Source organism: Scyliorhinus torazame, chromosome X, assembly GCF_047496885.1.
Source record: "Scyliorhinus torazame isolate Kashiwa2021f chromosome X, sScyTor2.1, whole genome shotgun sequence".
NCBI classification, from domain to species: domain Eukaryota; kingdom Metazoa; phylum Chordata; class Chondrichthyes; order Carcharhiniformes; family Scyliorhinidae; genus Scyliorhinus; species Scyliorhinus torazame.
In genome coordinates this window covers 7108100-7128635 of record NC_092738.1, presented here as the reverse complement: position 1 = coordinate 7128635, position 20536 = coordinate 7108100, and the positions used below count along the sequence as shown (strand labels likewise).

Sequence of the window (20536 nt, the reverse complement as noted above, 5' to 3'; positions counted from 1 at the left end):
TCAGCAAAACATGCTCCTGGAAAGGCTGGAGGACCTGGACAATAGACCTCGTCGGCAGAATTTAAGAATCGTTGGCCGCCCGGAGGGGGCCGAGGGGCTGGATGCTGCCGCGTATGTGGAGGGTATGTTCCAGAAGCTGCTGGGGAACGAGGTGTTCCCTCGCCCGCCGGAGGTGGACAGGGCACACAGAGTGCAGGTGAAGCAGCCGCGAAGAGGGGGGTCTCGCACGAGTGATGGTGGTCCGGTTCCACAGGTACCTGGACAAGGAGCGGGTTCTGCAATGGGCCAAGAGCACACGAAGCTGTACTTGGGACAATCGCACCCTGCGTGTTTACCAAGACCTGAGTACTGAGGTGGCCAGGAGGAGGGGAGGCCACAGGCAGGTTAAGGAGATTTTGTATAAGAACAAGGTGAAATTCGGGCTGCTTTTTCCAGCGCGACTGTGGGTTACGTATGAGAGTCAGCACCACTATTTCGAGGAACCCGAGGAGGCGATCCGCTTTGTTAAGAAGCAAGGGTTGGCCCTGAGCTGAGGAATCTTGGACTCACGGTATTACTTTTCAGTCTATTGTGTTTCTCTCTCGCTGTGAGAAATGCCTGCATGCTTGGGTCCGTTCTTTTCGTTTTTTCGACCTTTTTAGGTTGTTGTATTTTGGTTGCGATGTGTTTTTCTTGTTCTTTTTTGTAGTTTCCTTGAATGTTTCCTTTTTGGGTTACTTGTTTGGTTGGAGTTTTGGTAGGGGGAAAATATAAAAAAGAAAATAGCTAAAAAGGTGCGGTTATGATGGGGGTTTCGGGGGAATTTTTTGCAATCTTTTTCTGTGTGTGGAGGGGAAGGGCTGGGAGTGCCTGCTACTACTTATCTCTATGTGTTTGATTTGAATTGCAGTATTGTTGGGGATGTTTCTGACTTGTATAGAGTGTGTGTTTCAGCAGGACTGTTTGGGGAAGTGGTATGGATGGGCTGGGGGGAGGGGAGCCAGGGAACAATGGGTGAGAGACGCGCTGGCGCCGAAGCTGGGAGCCACTAGGCTAGCTGGGTGGGCTAGTCAACGGAAGCCAGGTTGGGGGGGGGGGGCGGGATTCATATAGTTAGATTAGAGCAGGGGTTAGGTGGTAGGATGATGTTGCTGGGGGGAGGGGGGGGAGTTGATCTGCTGACAAGGATGGAAATTGGACATGGCAACCGTGGGGAGGTCATGGGTGGAGCCAGCCAGGAGACGGGCCAGAAGATGCGCGACACATGGCTGGGGGGCTGGTCAAAGAAAGGAGTTGGCTGATCGGCTGGGGGGGGGGGCCGACGTGCCCCCCAACCAGGCTGATCACCTGGAATGTTGGAGGGCTAAATGGGCCAGTGAAGAGGGCGCGCGTGTTTGCGCATTTGCGGCTTCTGAAGGCGGACGTAGTCATGCTGCAGGAGACGCATCTGAAAGTGGCAGACCAGGTTAGGCTAAGGAAGGGCTGGGTTAGTCAGGTCTTTCATTCGGGGCTTGACACTAAGACGAGGGGGGTTGCGATCCTGATCAATAAAAGGGTTCAATTTGAGGCAGAGGGTACAGTTGCGGATGGGGGCGGCAGATATGTTATGGTTTGGGGTAAGCTCGAAGGGGTGAGAGTAGTCTTAGTTAGTGTGTATGCCCCTAATTGGGACGATGTGGATTTTATCAGGAGGTTGCTAGGGAAGATCCCCGACTTGGACTCACGCAAACTGATCATGGGTGGGGACTTTAACACAGTCCTGGACCCGAGCCTGGATCGGTCGTGTTCAAAAACGGGCAGGTTGCCAGCGATGGCAAAGGAACTGAGAGGGTTCATGGAGCAAATGGGGGGAGCTGATTCGTGGAGATTTAGCCGGCCGTCAGCGAGGGAGTTTTCGTCGTACTACCACGTACACAAGGTGTATTCCCGAATTGATTTCTTTGTCATGAGTAGGGACTTGCTGGCCGGGATGGTGGGGGCAGAATATTCGGCAATTGCCATATCGGACCATGCTCCGCACTGGGTAGATCTACAGATTTGTAAGGATACCTTTCAGCGCCCACAATGGAGGTTGGAAGTTGGATTGCTAGCGGACGAGGCGGTGTGTGAGAGGCTCAGGAGATGATGCAGAATTACCTGCAGGTAAATAATACCGGAGAAGTCTCAGCAGCGGTGCTCTGGGAGGCGCTGAAGGCAGTGGTGAGAGGGGAGCTGATCTCAATCCGGGTTCATAGGGACAGGACAGACAGGGCAGAAACGGACCGACTGGTTCAGGAAATTTTACGGACGGACAGGAGCTACGCGGGGTCCCCGAGGCCAGAGTTACTCAGGAAACGACAGAGGCTGCAGGCCGAGTTTGGGGCGCTGATTACAGGCAAGGCCGTAGAGCAGCTTAGAAAGGCAAAAGGTGCGATATATGAGCATGGAGAGAAGGCCAGCAGAATGCTCGCGCAACAACTAAGGAAGAGAGAAGCGACTAGGGAGATAGGAAGGATAGCGGATGGGGAGGGAAATCTGGTGGGGGACCCGGCAGGGCTGAACAAGGGGTTTAGGGACTTTTATAGTAAGATGTACACTTCGGAACTCCCCCAGGGGACCGGAGGGGATGAGGCGATTCCTGGACGGACTGACCTTCCCAAGAGTGGGTAGGGGGGTGGTAGACGGACTGGGAGCCCTGGTCAGGATCGAAGAGGTATTGGGGGGCCTGAAGGTCATGCAGTCTGGTAAAGCCCCGGGGCCGGATCGGTATCCGGTGGAGTTTTATAAAACGTTTGCCGAGATAGTGGGACCGGTGCTGGTCAGGGTTTTTAACGAGGCAAGAGATACAGAGAACAAAGAAAAATTACAGCACAGGAACAGGCCCTTCGGCCCTCCAAGCCTGCGCCGATCCAGATCCTCCATCTAAAACTGTCGCCTATTTTCTAAGGGATCTGTATCCCTCTGCTCCCTGCCCATTCATGTATCTGTCTAGATACATCTTGAATGATGCTATCGTGCCCGCCTCTACCACCTTCACCGGCAATGCCTTCCAGGCACCCACCACCCTCTGCGTAAAGAACTTTCCACGTATATCTCCCTGAAACCTTCCCCCTCTCACCTTGAACTCGTGACCCCTAGTAATTGAGTCCCCCACTCTGGGAAAAAGCTTGTTGCTATCCACCCTGTCTATACCTCATGATTTTGTAGACCTCAATGAGGTCCCCCCTCAACCTCCGTCTTTCTAATGAAAACAATCCTAATCTACTCAACCTCTCTTCATAGCTAGCACCGTCCATACCAGGCAACATCCTGGTGAACCTCCTCTGCACCATCTCCAGAGCATCCACATCCTTTTGGTAATGTGGCGACCAGAACTGCACGCAGTATTCCAAATGTGGCCTAACCAAAGTCCAATACAACTGTAACATGACCTGCCGACTCTTGTACTTAATACCCCTTCCGATGAAGGCAAGCATGCTGTATGCCTTCTTGACCACTCTTATCGACCTGCGTTGCCACCTTCAGGGTACAATGGACTTGAACTCCCAGATCTCTCTGTACATCAATTTTCACCAGGGATTTTTCATTTACCGTATAGTTCACTCTTGAATTGGATCACCTCGCATTTGCCCGGATTGAACTCCATCTGCCATTTCTCCGCCCAACTCTCCAATCTACCTATATTTTGCTGTATTCTCTGACAGTCCTCCTCGCTATCTGCAACTCCACCAATCTTAGTATCATCTGCAAACTTGCTTATCAGACCACCTATACCTTCGTCCAGATCATTTATGTATATCACAAACAACATTGGTCCGGGTCACCTTTCTCCATTTTGAGACACTCCTTTCCACCACTACTCTCTGTCTCCTGTTGCCCAGCCAGTTCTTTATCCATCTAGCTAGTACACCCTGGACCCCATGAGACTTCACTTTCTTCAGGCAAGTTTCAGAAATATTTCACCACATCAGTTCAGTGTGGCATAGATGTGAATGCTGCTCCAGCTCAAGGAAATGTTCGGTGAGTTGGTTTTATAAATTTCAGTTTTCGACTAATCTCCTTTCCCCATTTCTATCTTCAGATTCCAAAGGAGCAGGTGATAGACACTGTGTATTTGTTTCACATGCCTCGGAAGAGGATGATTTCGCTGCGTTTTCTTGCATGGTATTTTCTAGGTTCGTATTTTTAACTTTTGTTAATATCAGCTGATGTGCACAATTCCAAATGCCCTAGTAGTCGGTTACATAGAACTGTACAGCACAGTACAGGCCCTTCGGCCCACGATGTTGTGCCAAACTAGTCTGAAACTAAGATCAAGTGAACCTCCTCCCAATCATTCTCGTGCACTCCATATGCCTATCCAATAACCGCTTGAAAGTTCCTGAAGAGTCCGACTCCACTACCATAGCTGGGAGTGCGTTCCACGCCCCTAACCACTCTCTGAGTAAAGAACCTACCTCTGACATCCCTCCTATATCTTCCACCATGAACCTTACAGTTATGCCCCCTGTCCATTGATCCAATAATTGGCACTGATATGTAAAGAGGCTACAGCTGGCCTTGGGAGCATGTGATGTGATGATAGAGTTTGGTGCTGAGTGTGTTCAAAGGAAAAATAAAGGTGTTTGGGAAAAGGAGCAGAACTCTTGACTCTTTACTCAACAGCAGCTAGAGGCTAACAGAGAATTGGTTGCTGGCAAAGGAGCCAGACGGTTCATTGCTTGCTGTGAATTATAAGATACCTATGTATTGATGAGATTTCTGCCAGCATTGAGATCTCTGTAATTACATGAAATTTATTGTACCATTCCATGAAACACACATGGGGAAATTATACATAACAATGTTTCACCTGGTTCAGGCTCTGATTTTGCTGACTGCTTTGTAATAGCTGAGCACTTTTTTAAAATATAGATTTAGAGTACCCAATTCATTTTTTCCAATTAAGGGGCAATTTAGCGTGGCCAATCCACCTACCCTGCACATCTTTGGGAGGTGGGGACGAGACCCACGCAGACACAGGGAGAATGTGCAAACTCCACACGGACAGTGACCCAGAGCCAGGATCGAACCTGGGACCTCGGTGCCGTGAGGCTCCAGGGATAACCACTGCGCCACCGTGCTGCCCTGTAGCTGAGCCCTTTTGACCTTGAAGGTCCTCTCCTTGGCCTGCTGTGTTAGCTGATCTCAACTGGGTGAGAAATGGGAGAACTACAATTGGCCCTGATGCACCTGGTGTATTAAGAAAGAAAGCAGCCAAGTGGCCTGAGACAAGGCAGTTGCCAATTAGGGCTAGTTTTTATTTTTTGTTATTTAATATTTATTTATTTGTTTTTGTTTAAATTTAAAAAGGTCATTATTATCTGTATTGTTACAATGTTGTGTAAAGGATGCACAATGTACTGTGTTGGTTGACCAAAAATTTTCAATAAAATATTATTTAAAAAAAAAAGAAAGAAAGCAGCCAGAGTTCCAATTCCTGATCAAAGACCAGCATTCCATTTTGGATGTGCACATTTAGGGAAGACTTGTACTTGAGAGATAGGATCAGGCTCAGCTGTGATGTTCCCCACCGTCAAATAGTCTGATATTGGCCATTTAGGCTCATGTGAAAAATGACCACTTGATTAATGGGAACTGATGGCAGAGCCTAGCAAGGAGTCGGTGCTTGGAGGAATGGAGGGGGGAAATTGGGCAAGAAATGAGCTGATGTTGAGCAGTGAGAAAGTCCTTCTAAACCTTTCTAAATATCTGGTTGGATCTCTGCTGGGGTATTGAGTCCAATTCTCAGCACCACACTTTTTATGAAGGATGTTGAGAGCCAGGAGAGATTGTAGAGGAGTATTTATTTAAATCTGGTGAGACTGATTGACATCTTGTACTGTTTCACTTCTCTGACAGAACTCAAGATTCAGGGTGAAACGCATGACAGCATAGAGGATGCTCGGACAGCCCTGCAGCTCTATCGCAAGTACCTGAAATTGACCAAACACGGTATAGATGTGGACGAGTTCCGGAAAATACTAAAAGGTCTTTATGAGAAAGGTAGAAAGATGGACTGGAAAGTACCAGAGCCAGAAGGAGAGGTGCAGAATAGCCCAAAAAGTAAAGTACCGTTTTATTTTATTTTCTTTCATGTGACAGTGTTTCATTGCTTTAAGTTAACATCGTAAGATTTTATCCGTATCAAAATATTAGTGTATTGTACCAAACTTCAGCCTTGAAAAATCAAACTGTTGGGAAACAGGGTGGATACTGGTTTTTCCCTCTGGCCCAGATTGATGAGATGAAATCAATGTTTGCTAGCTGCAGCAACCCTACATGAGGTGAATTTGGTTCCTGGGTGACATGGGCACAGTTCAAAGCTGTCCCGAATTCAGTATTAATTGGCAATCTGAGACCACAAGGCAGATGATGCGAGAAATGGAAAAATGTCTTGCTGGTCAAGGAGGGGGTTGCTTTTGTGGTTCAGAGACATTTATTCTGTGAATCATGCTGTACAAGACGCCAGAGCCTCCACTTTACCTCTGCTCCGTTGCCTTCAACCGATTCTCTGTTAGCCTCTAGCTGCTGTTGAGTAAAGACTCAAGAGATCTGCTCCTTTTCGCAAACACCTTTATTTTTCCTTTGAACACACTCAGCACCAAACTCTATCATCACATCACATGCTCCCAAGGCCAGCTGTAGCCTCTTTACATATCAGTGCCAATTATTGGATCAATGAGACATCTGATTGGAATGTTTCTTAACCCACTCCTTAACATTCTCTGTGTTACTGTTGAGTTGCGTTTTTAGCGATCATTTCCTTGCCCTCTGCAAGTTTCTCCTCCAGTACTTCCATCTTGCCATGCCCCTCTTGGCTTTCAACAGTCCTCTTCCTCCCCCAGTCAAAATCTCTTCTTTTTTTTTTCTTTTACCTCCTTTGTAAACTTTTCAAGCAATTTTTCTCTAGAAAAATGTAAGTTAGTGCTGATACTGATTGCCCAAAATGGAAAATGTTCCCTTTCCCATGTTACAGCACCGGGCCAGACCCCAATTTATATGAGGAGACCAGATAAGATACCCCAAATATTTTTCAATTTGTCAGCTCTTGGGGTGATTCCACTGACAAATGAGGATCTTTTATACTAAAACAAACGTTATTATTATCACTATGAGTAACCACATTGACATCATAGAAAATAAATGTTCAATTAACAGTTAAACAATTCTTAAAAGGAAACACTTTTGAAAATAAATTTAGAGTACCCAATTCTTTTTTTCCAATTAAGGGGCAATTTAGTGTGGCCAATCCACCTACCCTGCACATCTTTGGGTTGTGGGGATGAGACCCACGCAGACACGGGGAAAATGTGCAAACTCCACACGGACAGTGACCCGGGGCCGGGATCGAAGCTGGGTCCTCAGCGCCGTAGGCAACAGTGCTAACCACTGTGCCACTGTGCCGCCCTAAAGGAAACACTTTAACTACTAACTTGTACCTTCGCTATCCCCAATTAAGCAAAGCCCATTACAGGTCAAAAGCCACTGGCAAATAAAGTTAGCAAATACAAGGATACTTGTTGTACTCTTGTGTACAGCTTTCTTGGAAAGAGTACTTGGGGAGAGAGAGACCCTTTCATGAACAGCCTGCAGATCTTTCTGTGTTTGTCAGACTAAAAAATCCTACAGCCAAAACTGCTTGCTACAGACATGGCTCCCCCCATTAATTACATAATCTCTATCCCACTCAGATTCCATGACCTGCTTACCTAAGTCTAAACTCAATGGCTGGAATTCTCCTGTCGTTGGGATCCTCCATTCCTGCTGGCAGTGCACCCCTGCCCACAGGTTCCTGGTGGCGTGGGATGACTTCCATAGAAATTCCCATTGACAAGTAGCGGGAGTAGAGAATCCCGTTGCCAGCGAACAGCACGCCACCAAGGAACACGCAGCTAGGGGACAGGAAAATCCAGCCCATAGTCTTAAATTATCTACTCTCCAGGGAGTCTCCAATAATCCCAACAAATATCCTGAGGCACCTCTTTGTAAACAAGTACATGGTTGAAATGAATGACTATCTCACTTTTACGACATCCTAATTGCATCTTTTGCAGACACACCACCTGCTTTTTATGTTAAACCAAGATTTTTAAAAATATTGCTGCAACAGATATACATACCATACCCCAGGCTCTTAATAACATTACTACAGCAGATATATATAAAACAATCTATATAAAATATTCCTTCATTCATCACACCCAGCATCAACATCTCTTGATGAGCACAAAAAAAATTATCAGAACTCGATCTTAATTTGGACATCTATTTCAAACCTAATTGGCTTGATCGGTAACCCAACAATTGAACTAAGCTGCAAAGAATTGATATGCATAGATACATAGAAGATAGGAGCAGGAGGAGGCCTTTTGGCCCTTCGAGCCTGCTCCGTCATTCATCACGATCATGGCTGATCATCCAACTCAATAGCCTAATCCTGCTTTCTCCCCATTGCCTTTGATCCCATTCTCCCCAAGTGCTATATCCAGCCGCCTCTTGAATATATTCAAAGTTTTAGCATCAACTACTTCCTGTGGTAATGAATTCCACAGGCTCACCACTCTTTGTGTGAAGAAATGTCTCCTTATCTCTGTCTGAAATGGTTTACCCTGAATCCTCAGACTGTGACCCCTGGTTCTGGACACACCCATCATTGGTAACATCTACCCTGTCTAGTCCTGTTAGAATTTTATAAATCTCTGTGAGATCCCACCTCATTCTTCTGAACTCCAGCGAGAACAATCCCAACCTAGTCAATCTCTCCTCGTATGACAGTCCCGCCATCCTGGAATCAGTCTGGTAAACCTTCGCTGCACTCCCTCGAGAGCAAGAACATCCTTCCTCAGAGAAGGAGACCAAAACTGCCCACAATACTCCAGGTGTGACCTCACCAAGGCCCTGTACAATTGCAGCAACACATCCCTGCTTCTATACTCGAAACCTCTCGCAATGAAGGCCAACATACCATTAGCCTTCTTTACTGCCTGCTGCACCTGCATGCTTACCTTCAGCGAATGGTGCACAAAGCCACCTAGGTCCTGCTGCACACTCTTCTCTCCCAATTTACAACCATTCAGGTAGTAATCTGCCTTCCTGTTTTTGCTTCCAAAATGAGTAACCTCACACTTATCCAAATTATGCTGCATCCATTGGCTGCCATTGGTTTGCCCACTCGCCCAACCTGTCTAGATCTTGGCTGTAGGATCCCTGCATCCTCGTCACAATTCACCCTCCCACCTAATTTGGTATCGTCCGCAAACTTTGAGATGTTACATTTTGTTCCCTCATCCAAATCATTAATATATATTGTGAATAGCTGGGGTCCCAGCACCGATCCCTGTGGTACCCCACTGGTTACTGCCTGCCAATTTGAAAAGGACCCATTAATCCCTACTCAGTTGCTGATGCATGCCTGGATTCATATTATCTGAAGAAGTTGACCCAGCCACCAGGCACTGCCAGACTAAGTAACTGCTCTGAGCTAGTTCCTTCTTCAAATCGAAGAGTACATTAATATAGCACAGAAGGAGGCTCATTATTCAGCCCCTGGTGGCTTTTTGGCGGAGCTATCCAATTAATCCCAGTTCTGGGCTCTCTTTCCCCATAGTTCTGTAATTTATTTTCCCTTCAAGTATTTATCCTGTGGTACTCATTGAAATGTAAGTATTCAATTTTTTAAAAAAGGATTAAGATACTCAGATTCTGGGCTGGATTCTCCGTTGGCTGACCCCAAAATTGGGAAATGAGATTGGGCGGAGAATTGGTTCCGACCAGAATTGCGGCGGGTGCCGATTTGACGCCAAATCGAAATTCCCCATCACCTCGACAGCATTGTCAATGCGGTCCGGAAGGCACGTCCAGTAAACACCCGTTGCATATTATTAACGGGCCTGACCCAGTATTCTCTGGGGCCTCCGCGATTCTCTGCCTCCGATGGGCCGAGTTCCCGTCGGCGAGGTTCACTTGTGCTTTTAAAAATTGTGAAACCGGCGCCGTGGCTGCAGAGGGAGAGCGAGGGGGGGGTACGGAAAGTGTCCAACATCGCCATAGTTTACTGACAGTTGTGCAGCTGGCCTGGGGGCTTCTGCCAGGGCTGGGAGCAGTAGCGGGGGGTGGCCAGGAGGTGGGATGTGGGGTCGGGGTGGACGGGCATGGAACACCATTGCTGCAGCCGGAAAGGCAGCTGCGCATGCCACTGATAGCCTACTTGAACCTAAGGCCATGGGTTGTATAGGTATCCCACAGGTGCCCTCTGGCCCCAGCCGACCCATCAGCTGTACGGGCATGCTACAGCACAACCAGTGCCATCTTGGCTGGGGTGAGTGTGTGTGGGGATTGTAATGTGTCTATGCGGCTGCAGCTGGTCAGTCTCTCGAGTGTCAATTACGGACCCGGCGAATTCCGCAGCGTTTCTCATTGGAATCGATTGTGTTCCACATGGGGCCGGTGTTAGCCCCTCCACAGTCACTGAAAAGGTCCAGGTTCGGCACCAGTTTTGCTGTTGTGAAAATCCACGAATTCTGCGCCGGCATGAACATTTAGTCTCAGAAACGGAGAATCTCGCCCACTGTCTTTTTAGCTCCCCATTTAACGTGTAATTCTGTATTATACAATTTGATAAAAATGCTCATAAGCCGTGGTAAATATAACTTGCACAATGAGCATAGTCAGTTCTGAAGATGAGCAGCCTGTGTCACTCTTGAGTTTCTCACACAATTCATTCCATACCAAACAACATATTACATTTGTTTGTTACTTTTTTCACCCTGACCCTCTTTTCTCCCCATCACCCCCTCCCACCACACAAGTTGGAAGCAAAACACTTTGAGATTAGATAATATGCTAATTGAGGCATTTATTTCCAAGCAGTAGTTTATACCGTAGTTTAATCCACTTTAAGTAATCTTTTTGGTATGTTCTTTCTAAGCAATACTATTTTTGTTTGATCATTGAGGATGTTTCCAAGCATTGTTGTGGTATTATAGGTTCTCATGTGGTGAATACCCAGCTTTACGGAGCTAATAGTTTGCTCAATTGGTTGTTTTTTTTTGTTTGAGCCAGAAAGTTGAGTTCAAGCCCTGATCCTGGACTCGAGGCCTCCCAGCCAACTTTCTTCCAATCTCCGATTTCCTGGTTATTAATCTGCTATGTTATTTTATGGAACCTTGTGGTGCGCAAATTGTCTGCTGCATTTGCCTGCATTACAGTGACTGTGCTTCAAAAGAAAACTGGCTGTGAAGTGCTTTGGGACTTTCTGAGGATGTGAAACTTCTCGTTCTTTAGTTAAGCATCTTTTCTTTTCAAAACTTAGAAACGGGACCATTTTTTAAAAAAGGTTTTATTTGTGAAGTAACCCCATGCCAGCACTCTGTAGCTGAGAGTACTGGCTGCTTGGCCTACACTAACATTGCTGTGTGCAGCCAACCTACTCAGATGTGTAGGAATGTTTGAGTGATTCCCTCACTTCCCATAGGAAAGCAGCTGGCCTGTTCCTCAGGTTTCCGAGTTGTAATATGATTCAGACCTGGAATGTTGCATGCAATGAATCACTGGTTAATATGCATCTGGATCTGGCTTTGAATCCACCTCAAACTGATGGAATGAAAGTCTCCATTGTGATGGCTGGAATGAAGTAGTTTTGGGCTGTCTCAACTTGCCTTCTTTGATTAGTGCAGGCCCACAGGATAGAGCTAGCTACAGTTGGTACTAAATTACCAATCATACGCAGATGCACTGATAGCTGGCATGGGCAATGGAAATGTCAGAAGTAGAATTTTGCGCAAAGTAGAGGAAGCACTACCCTGGCTCTGCTGCTGGGTGTGCTTAATGCTGACCCTGCATGTCAAAAGTGGAAAATGCCCCAATATATCTCCCACCCTGATGAGCGCAAATCATTGGAATCCGCTTTCCGTCTCATTACCCAAAATCAGTTGATGGGACTTATTCTTGATGGGTTTTAAATGCCGATTCTACACCTTCAAGCTTCTTTTTTTGTCTTAAATTAGGCAACCAGTTTTCCCACCTCTGATGGGTTTATATTGTGAAGACATATGAATGAACTCTAACCTAATGAGGAGCGAATCCGACAGCATTTGAGGGGGGAAAAAAGTTTGTATTTTTAACGGATTCTGGAATAAATCGGTTTCTAAATGGGGACTGTGTGGAAAGTGCTTGACCTGTCTCAGTGTTAAATTATACCACCAAAGAAAAGTGATCTGCCTGGCTTAAAAATGGGAGAAATTGTTTGGAAAAAGAACAATAATAAGTCACTTGGAGTAAAATGGAAACAGTGATGTGAAGTGAGGAAAAAACAGAAAATACTGGAAACACTCGGCAGGCCAGACATCATCTGAGGAGAGAGAAGCAAAGTTAACATTTCGGGTTGATGACCATTGCTGTGATTGCATTCGCCATTGCCAAGGACCAGCATTCTACCAAGGCTCCCAGATCTCCAGGGGTTTCTCTGCAAAGTTCCTTTTTTAAAAATTCATGTTTTTCATAACTGTTTCCTTACCCTGTTCATTCACTTTTTGCTCCCGCTCCTTTTAAAAACTAATGTCCTCCTGGAGCTGTGCTCATCGGACAGAATAACCTCCAGTGAAGATGAAGACAGAGTACTTAATCCAACAGCTCCGATGTAGCTGACAGACTTCGAGGTTTTGGCAGCTCTGAGATTCAGTAAAAATCTATTTTTTTTAAAAAAGTGTTTGCTTGTTTCAGGAAACAAAGGGAAGAAAATGCATAGGGATCATAATCCGAGTGAGGTAACATTGTCATGCATTGTCATCAGGCTGAACACACATCTATAATTCAGTAAAATCATTGCTTTGCAAGAAATGGTCGCCTTCCCTGCTGTAGAGATTGTGTTTTAAATACTGGCATGTTGAATAACGTACTCCGTGATGATTTTAACAGTTGCAACAAAATCTTTTAGATTGTTTAAGAAAATAAACAGGATATGGGAATGATGCCATGACAGCTCTCTCACCATGGTGTCCACGATTGTATTTCTGGTTCCCAAGGCCACCTGCCCTGTTAGCCAGCAGGATGACATGGGGTCTTCAACTGCTACATTGCCCAGGTTACTAAACTTTCACAGCTTTTCAAATTCTAAATGTAGCCTTTTTGAGATTATAATTGATCTTCAAATAGAGAACAATATTCCTGTAAATATGATGAGAGACACTATCAATATTCGGTATTAAGTTACATCTACATTGTTCACCTGCATTGGAAGGAACAACATTTTGCACTTCTTTTCATACAATTGGAAGCTCTTTTTAAAAATTTGGTTGGAAAAGCTCTGGTGTACCTTTGTTCTCTGAAGATAAGAATAAAAACTTTATTTTTTAACGAAACTCCTGGTCTGGTTTTTTATCTAATTTCTTCACTCATGTTAGTTTTTCATAATTCTACATCTTGCTATAAGTAAAAACATTTACTGTGTTTGAGTTAAGGTTAAACTTGCATGCAAAAATCAAAGTTGATCCTTTTAGCCCAATTCATGTTACCTATTGAAAATATATAACTGGACTATAGATAAGTGTGCACATAAACTGCTCCATGTCTTGAATCAGCATTCTTATCATAAATGCAAACTACTTTTGAGAGCAGGCATTGGCAAAATATTTGACACAACAATAACTGCCAATTCTACACTGTGGGTGACATTGACACGGTCAACATTTATTGTTTTCTCTGGTGGCCCTGAGAAGATGGTGGTGGGCCTTCTGCCTGAACCCTTGAAGTCCATGTGGTGACGTTGCTTTCACAATGTTGCGAGATAGGGAATTCAAGGACATTGATCCAGTACAGAAACTTGCTACTTAAATCATGAAACATGCTGCAGTTTCAAACTGGCCTAATTTGCGGACTGGCTGGCATCATCTTGATTCTAGAAATTTTCTTAAGTTCATCTGTTTTGCGCGTCCAGAAAACATTTGTTTAAGTAAATGTGCTTCTTGCAGAAATACAATTTAAATCCTATTGAAATTAGAAGAGATGCAATCTAGTTCCAACATGCTGCATCTCTATCAATATTAAATGCTAGTCCTTGACAAAGGCATAATGTGCATGAGACATACCAGGGGTGGCAGAGTGGCTAGCACTTCACAGCACCAGGGACCTGGGTTCAATTCTACCCTTGGGTGACTGTCTATGTGGAGTTTGCACTTTCTCCCTGTGTCTGCGTGGATTTCCTCCCACAGTCCAAAGATGTGCAGGTTAGGTGGACTGACTGCTCAATTGGCCCTTAGTGTCCAAAAGGTTAGGTGGGGTTATGGGGATAGGGTGGGGACGTGGAGCGAGATAAGGTGCTCTTTTGGAGGGTCGGTGCAAACTTTGTGGGCCGAATGGTGTCCTGCACTTTAGAGATTCTGTGATAAAGTTGAATCACAATAGACTTCATACGATTTCCCCAACAAATCACAGCTTATGAAGTCTATTGCAGCCAAAGTGTCTGAGCTCCTGAGTTCATGGCTGCCCCTTGGAGGAAATACCCTGCGAGTCCCAGGCTTATTTACTCTCCCATATTGTTTTGAATAATGAAACAAAAAACTAATTGTTTTTGGTGATGGAACAGTATACAATTTTCAGGTAGACTTGGGTTTTAAAAGTTAAGCTGTGATGGGGGAGCAATAAGTGTTTCATAAAAGTAGAAATTGAACTCCTTAGAGGTAGCTTTAGTTGTGGTATTTGGAAGTGCTGCCTGAATTCCATTGCAACATATGTAAAATGCCAAAGCAGCCTCCTTTGTTCTTCGAATACCCAGAGTAAAGGTAAAAAAATACTGATTCTGTCAACTTATTACAACAAAAGCAACACATGGTTTTGCACATACAGTACATATTGCTTAGTTTAAAGGCTTTTCAATGCTTGGTGTATGAAACTTTTCCATCTCCAGCTTCATTATTTTAGGTGTGTTTTTTTTCTTCTTTCCCCCCCCCCCCCCCCCCCCCCCCCCCCAATCCCAGAGGGCAGCACAGTGGTTAGCACTGTTGCTTCACAGCTCTAGGATCCCAGGTTCGATTCCCGGCTTGGGTCACTGTCTGTGTGGAGTCTGCACATCCTCCCCGTGTCTGCGTGGGTTTCCTCCGGGTGATCCGGTTTCCTCCCACAGTCCAAAGATGTGCGGTTAGGTGGATTGGACATTCTGAATTCTCACTGTGTACCTGAACAGTCGCCGGAATGTGGCGACTAGGGGCTTTTCCAGTAACTTCATTGCAGTGTTAATGTAAGCCTACTTGTGACACTAAAGATTATTATTATTGTTATCTGTTGCTGGAGTTGATGAAAAGGTGTTTGGTACCATTGATTTTATAACTGTATAATGACTTATAATTCACCCCAAATCATTATGAACTATTCAGAAAAGCAGCGTGGTGGCACTTTTCCCAAATTTCCTTTGAACCATGTTTGATGGAATCTCACTTCTTCAGTAGCAGTTTGAAAATAAAATCGAGGGATTTGAAGTATGGCTAAATTTGAAATCATTTTTTGCCCTTTTGAGATCAAATTGTTAAAAAAGCCCATCCTAAAATCACTTTTGCCTGCTTTCAAAGATTTGATATGTTACCAAAAAGAATATTTGGCCGACAAAATAGATTTCTGAAGTAACAATGTCCGCTGAGAGAAGACAGCCAGGAGTGAGACACAGCAAAGAGTGAGTTTGGGAATTTGAATCTAGGTGGGAATTGAATTGAATTGAATCAGGAAGGCAGCTCCTTTTAAATTTCAGGAGTTTAAGTTAATTTAAATTAAGCTAGTATTGTGCAGTGTAGGTTAACAAGGGCTGCCCCACCCACTCACATAACTGGTTGGCAGTTAAGTGTCAGTCACTTAAATCTACTTTGATCTAAAAGCAGGTGGGGGAGGGGAGTCAATTCAGGACAGTTTAAAAAGAGCAACTTGTAAACTCACTCCCGGTGAGTTCTCCCAGTGAGACAGAGAAGACAGAGCCAGGAGTGAGACAGCAAAGAGTGAGTTTGGGAATTTGAATCGAGGTGGGAATTCAAAGCTGGGTTGGGAGGAGGTGCTTTTTGTGACTGGTAAGTAATGTTTCTGTTTCTTTTAATTGGTATATTTTTTTATTTTTTTTTCGTTGTTTATTTATTTATTTAAATTTGGGGGGGGGGGGAATTGATATTGTTGAAGTTAACCGAAGGTTTAAAACATGGCAGGAGATCTCAGACCCGTGTCATGCTCCTCGTGTGCGATGTGGGAGCTCAGGGACACGTCCACTGTCCCTGGCTCCTTCACGTGCAAGAAGTGTGTCCAGTTGCAGCTCCTGTTAGACCGCTTGACGGCTCTGGAGCTGCGGATGGACTCACTTTGGAGCATCCGCGATGCTGAGGACGTCGTGGATAGCACGTTTAGCGAGTTGGTCACACCGCAGGTGAAAGGTACTGAGGGAGATAGTAAATGGGTGACCAAAAGACAGAGCAAGAGTAGGAAGGCAGTGCAGGTGTCCTCTGCGGTCATCTCCCTGCAAAACAGATATACCGCTTTGGATACTGTTGAGGGAGATGGCTCACCAGGGGAAGGCAGCAGCAGCCAGGTTCATGGCACCGTGGCTGGCTCTGCTGCGCAGCTTGGCAGGAAGAAGAATGGCAGGGCTATAGTGATAGGGGACTCAATTGTAAGGGGAATAGACAGGCGGTTCTGTGGACGCAATCAAGACTCCAGGATGGTATGTTGCCTCCCTGGTGCAAGGGTCTGGGGGGGGGGGGGGGGGGGGGGGGGGGGAGGATGAACAGCCAGCTGTCCTGGTGCACATAGGCACCAACGATATGGGTAAAAAACGGGATGAGGTCCTACAAGCTGAATTTAGGGAGCTAGGAGTTGAACTAAAAAAGTAGGACCTAAAAGGTAGTAATCTCAGGATTGCTACCAGTGCCATGAGCTAGTCAGAGTAGGAATGTCAGGATAGAGAGGATGAATACGTGGCTTGAGAGATGGTGCAAGAGGGAGGGATTCAAATTCCTGGGACATTGGAACCGGTTCTGGGGGAGGTGAGACCAGTACAAACTGGACGGTCTGCACCTGGGCAGGACTGGAACCGATGTCCTAGGGGGGGTGTTTGCTAGAGCTGTTGGGGAGAGTTTAAACTAATGTGGCAGGGGGATGGGAACCGATGCAGGAAGTTGGAAGGTAGTAAAACAGGGACAGAAATAAAAGGCAGTAAGGGGGAAAGTGTAAGGCAGAGAAGCCATAGTCAAAAATCAAAAAGGGCGACAGTACAAGGTACAGTGACTGAGGGGAGCTCAGTGAATAGGACCAGGAATACTAAAAGAAATAAAACGGGAAGTGAAAACATGAATGGTAAGCGACACGGCAGGTTGTTACAGGAAGATATGAGTTCGACGACAAGGAAAATTAGGAGAAAGGTTAAGAGGAAATATAACTTGGGAGAGGTGACTGACCGAGGTGTTAAGATTCAGAACAGAGGTTAAAAAAAGCCAACATAAGTGTACTTTACCTGAATGCTCGTAGTATTCGGAATAAGGTAAATGAGTTGATGCCGCAAATCATCGTGAATGACTATGATTTAGTGGCCATTACTGAAACATGGTTAAAGGATGGTCACGACTGGGAGTTAAATATCCGAGGGTATCAAACCTTTCGGAAGGACAGAGTGGATGGTAAGGGAGGTGGTGTAGCTCTGTTATTTAAGGATGACATCCGGGCAACAGTAAGGGATGACATCGGTGCTATGGAGGATAAGGTTGAATCCATTTGGGTGGAAATCAGGAATAGTAAGGCGAAAAAGTCAATGATAGGAGTAATCTATAGGCCACCAAATAGTAACATTATGGTGGGGCAGGCAATAAACAAAGAAATAACTGATGCATGTAGAAATGGTACAGCAGTTACCATGGGGGATTTTAATCTACATGTTGATTGGTTTAACCAGGTCGGCCAAGGCAGCCTTGAGGAGGAGTTTATAGAATGTATCCGCGATAATTTCCCAGAACAGTATTTAATGGAACCTACGAGGGAACAAGCGGTCCTAGATCTGGTCCTGTGTAATGAGACAGGATTGATTCAGGATCTCATAGTTAGGGATCCTCTCGGAAGGAGCGATCACAATATGGTGGAATTTAAAATACAGATGGCGGGTGAGAAGGTAAAATCAAGCACTAGTGTTTTGTGCTTAAACAAAGGAGATTACAATGGGATGAGAGAAGAACTAGCTAAGGTAGACTGGGAGCAAAGACTTTATAGTGAAACCGTTGAGAAACAGTGGAGAACCTTCCAAGCGATTTTTCACAGTACTCATCAAAGGTTTATACCAACAAAAAGGAAGGGCGGTGAAAAGAGGGAAAATCGACCGTGGATATCTAAGGAAATAAGGGAGAGTATCAAATTGAAGGAAAAAACATACAAAGTAGCAAAGATCAGTGAGAGACTAGAGGACTGGGAAATCTTTAGGGGGCAACAGAAAGCTACTAAAAAAGCTATAAAGAAGAGTAAGATAGATTATGAGAGTAAACTTGCTCAGAATATAAAAAGATAGTAAAAGTTTCTACAAATATATAAAACAAAAAAAGAGTGGCTAAGGTAAATATTGGTCCTTTTAGAGGATGGGAAGGGAGATTTAGTAATGGGAGATGAGGAACTGAACAGGTTTTTTGGGTCGGTCTTCACAGTGGAAGACACAAATAACATGCCAGTGACTGATGGAAATGAGGCTATGACAGGTGAGGACCTTGAGAGGATTGTTATCACCAAGGAGGTAGTGATGGGCAAGCTAATGGGGCTAAAGGTAGACAAGTCTCCTGGACCTGATGGAATGCATCCCAGAGTGCTAAAAGAGATGGCTAGGGAAATTGCAAATGCACTAGTGATAATTTACAAAAATTCACTAGACTCTGGGATGGTCCCGGCGGATTGGAAATTAGCAAACGTGACACCACTGTTTAAAAAAGGAGGTAGGCAGAAAGCGGGTAATTATAGGCCAGTGAGCTTAACTTCGGTAGTAGGGAAGATGCTGGAATCTATCATCAAGGAAGAAATAGCGAGGCATCTGGATGGAAATTGTCCCATTGGACAGACGCAGCATGGGTTCATAAAGGGCAGGTCGTGCCTAACTAATTTAGTGGAATTTTTTGAGGACATTAACAGTGCGGTAGATAACGGGGAGCCAATGGATGTGGTGTATCTGGATTTCCAGAAAGCCTTTGACAAGGTGCCACACAAAAGGTTGCTGCATAAGATAAAGATGCATGGCATTAAGGGGAAAGTAGTAGCATGGATAGAGGATTGGTTAATTAATAGAAAGCAAAGAGTGGGGATTAATGGGTGTTTCTCTGGTTGGCAATCAGTAGCTAGTGGTGTCCCTCCGGGATCAGTGTTGGGCCCACAACTGTTCACAATTTACATAGATGATTTGGAGTTGGGGACCAAGGGCAATGTGTCCAAGTTTGCAGACGACACTAAGATAAGTGGTAAAGCAAAAAGTGCAGAGGATACTGGAAGTCTGCAGAGGGATTTGGATAGGCTAAGTGAATGGGCTAGGGTCTGGCAGATGGAATACAATGTTGACAAATGTGAGGTTATCCATTTTGGTAGGAATAACAGCAAAAGGGATTATTATTTAAATGATAAAATATTAAAACATGCTGCTGTGCAGAGAGACCTGGGTGTGCTAGTGCATCAGCCGCAAAAAGTTGGTTTTCAGGTGCAACAGGTGATTAAGAAGGCAAATGGAATTTTGTCCTTCATTGCTAGAGGGATGGAGTTTAAGACTAGGGAGGTTCTGCTGCAATTGTATAAGGTGTTAGTGAGGCCACACCTGGAGTATTGTGTTCAGTTTTGGTCTCCTTACTTGAGAAAGGACGTACTGGCACCGGAGGGTGTGCAGCGGAGATTCACTAGGTTAATCCCAGAGCTGAAGGAGTTGGATTATGAGGAGAGGTTGAGTAGACTGGGACTGTACTCGTTGGAATTTAGAAGGATGAGGGGGGATCTTATAGAAACATATAAGATTATGAAGGGAATAGATAGGATAGATGCGGGCAGGTTGTTTCCACTGGCGGGTGAAAGCAGAACTAGGGGGCATAGCCTCAAAATAAGGGGAAGTAGATTTAGGACTGAGTTTAGGAGGAACTTCTTCATCCAAAGGGTTGTGAATCTATGGAATTCCTTGCCCAGTGAAGCAGTAGAGGCTCCTTCATTCAATGTTTTTAAGATAAAGATAGATAGTTTTTTGAAGAATAAAGGGATTAAGGGTTATGGTGTTCAGGCCGGAAAGTGGAGCTGAGTCCACAAAAGATCAGCCGTGATCTCATTGAATGGTGGAGCAGGCTCGAGGGGCCAGATGGCCTACTCCTGCTCCTAGTTCTTATGTTCTGATGCCGTAATATGACACAACATGGAACCCCATAACAGCAAATGATGTTTAACCTATGCTGAGGCGAGATCATTTGCGTGCTCATTGAAAATATTAGTTCAAAATCCTAGAAAATGTACAACCCAATTTTTAAAATTGCTCGCGAAGCCAGCATTTATTGCCCAACCCTAATTGTCCTTGAGAAGG

The 20536-nt window shown here is 45.1% G+C and overlaps 1 protein-coding gene across 3 annotated transcripts in view; it reads left to right on the top strand.

Moving 5' to 3' along the window:
• Window positions 1–20536, top strand: part of pan2 (poly(A) specific ribonuclease subunit PAN2) — a 231809-nt gene that overhangs the window by 125532 nt on the left and 85741 nt on the right. Inside the window, exons 24-26 of one of the 3 annotated variants that reach the window (XM_072494069.1) lie at window positions 4040–4133; window positions 5860–6063; window positions 12006–13358. In XM_072494069.1, coding sequence (XP_072350170.1) covers window positions 4040–4133; window positions 5860–6063; window positions 12006–12028 — 321 coding nt within the window. In that variant the 3' untranslated portion in view covers window positions 12029–13358. Of the gene's footprint in view, window positions 1–4039; window positions 4134–5859; window positions 6064–12005; window positions 13359–20536 lie in introns of those variants that run through there. The other 2 variants (XM_072494068.1, XM_072494070.1) reach the window with 2 other exon arrangements.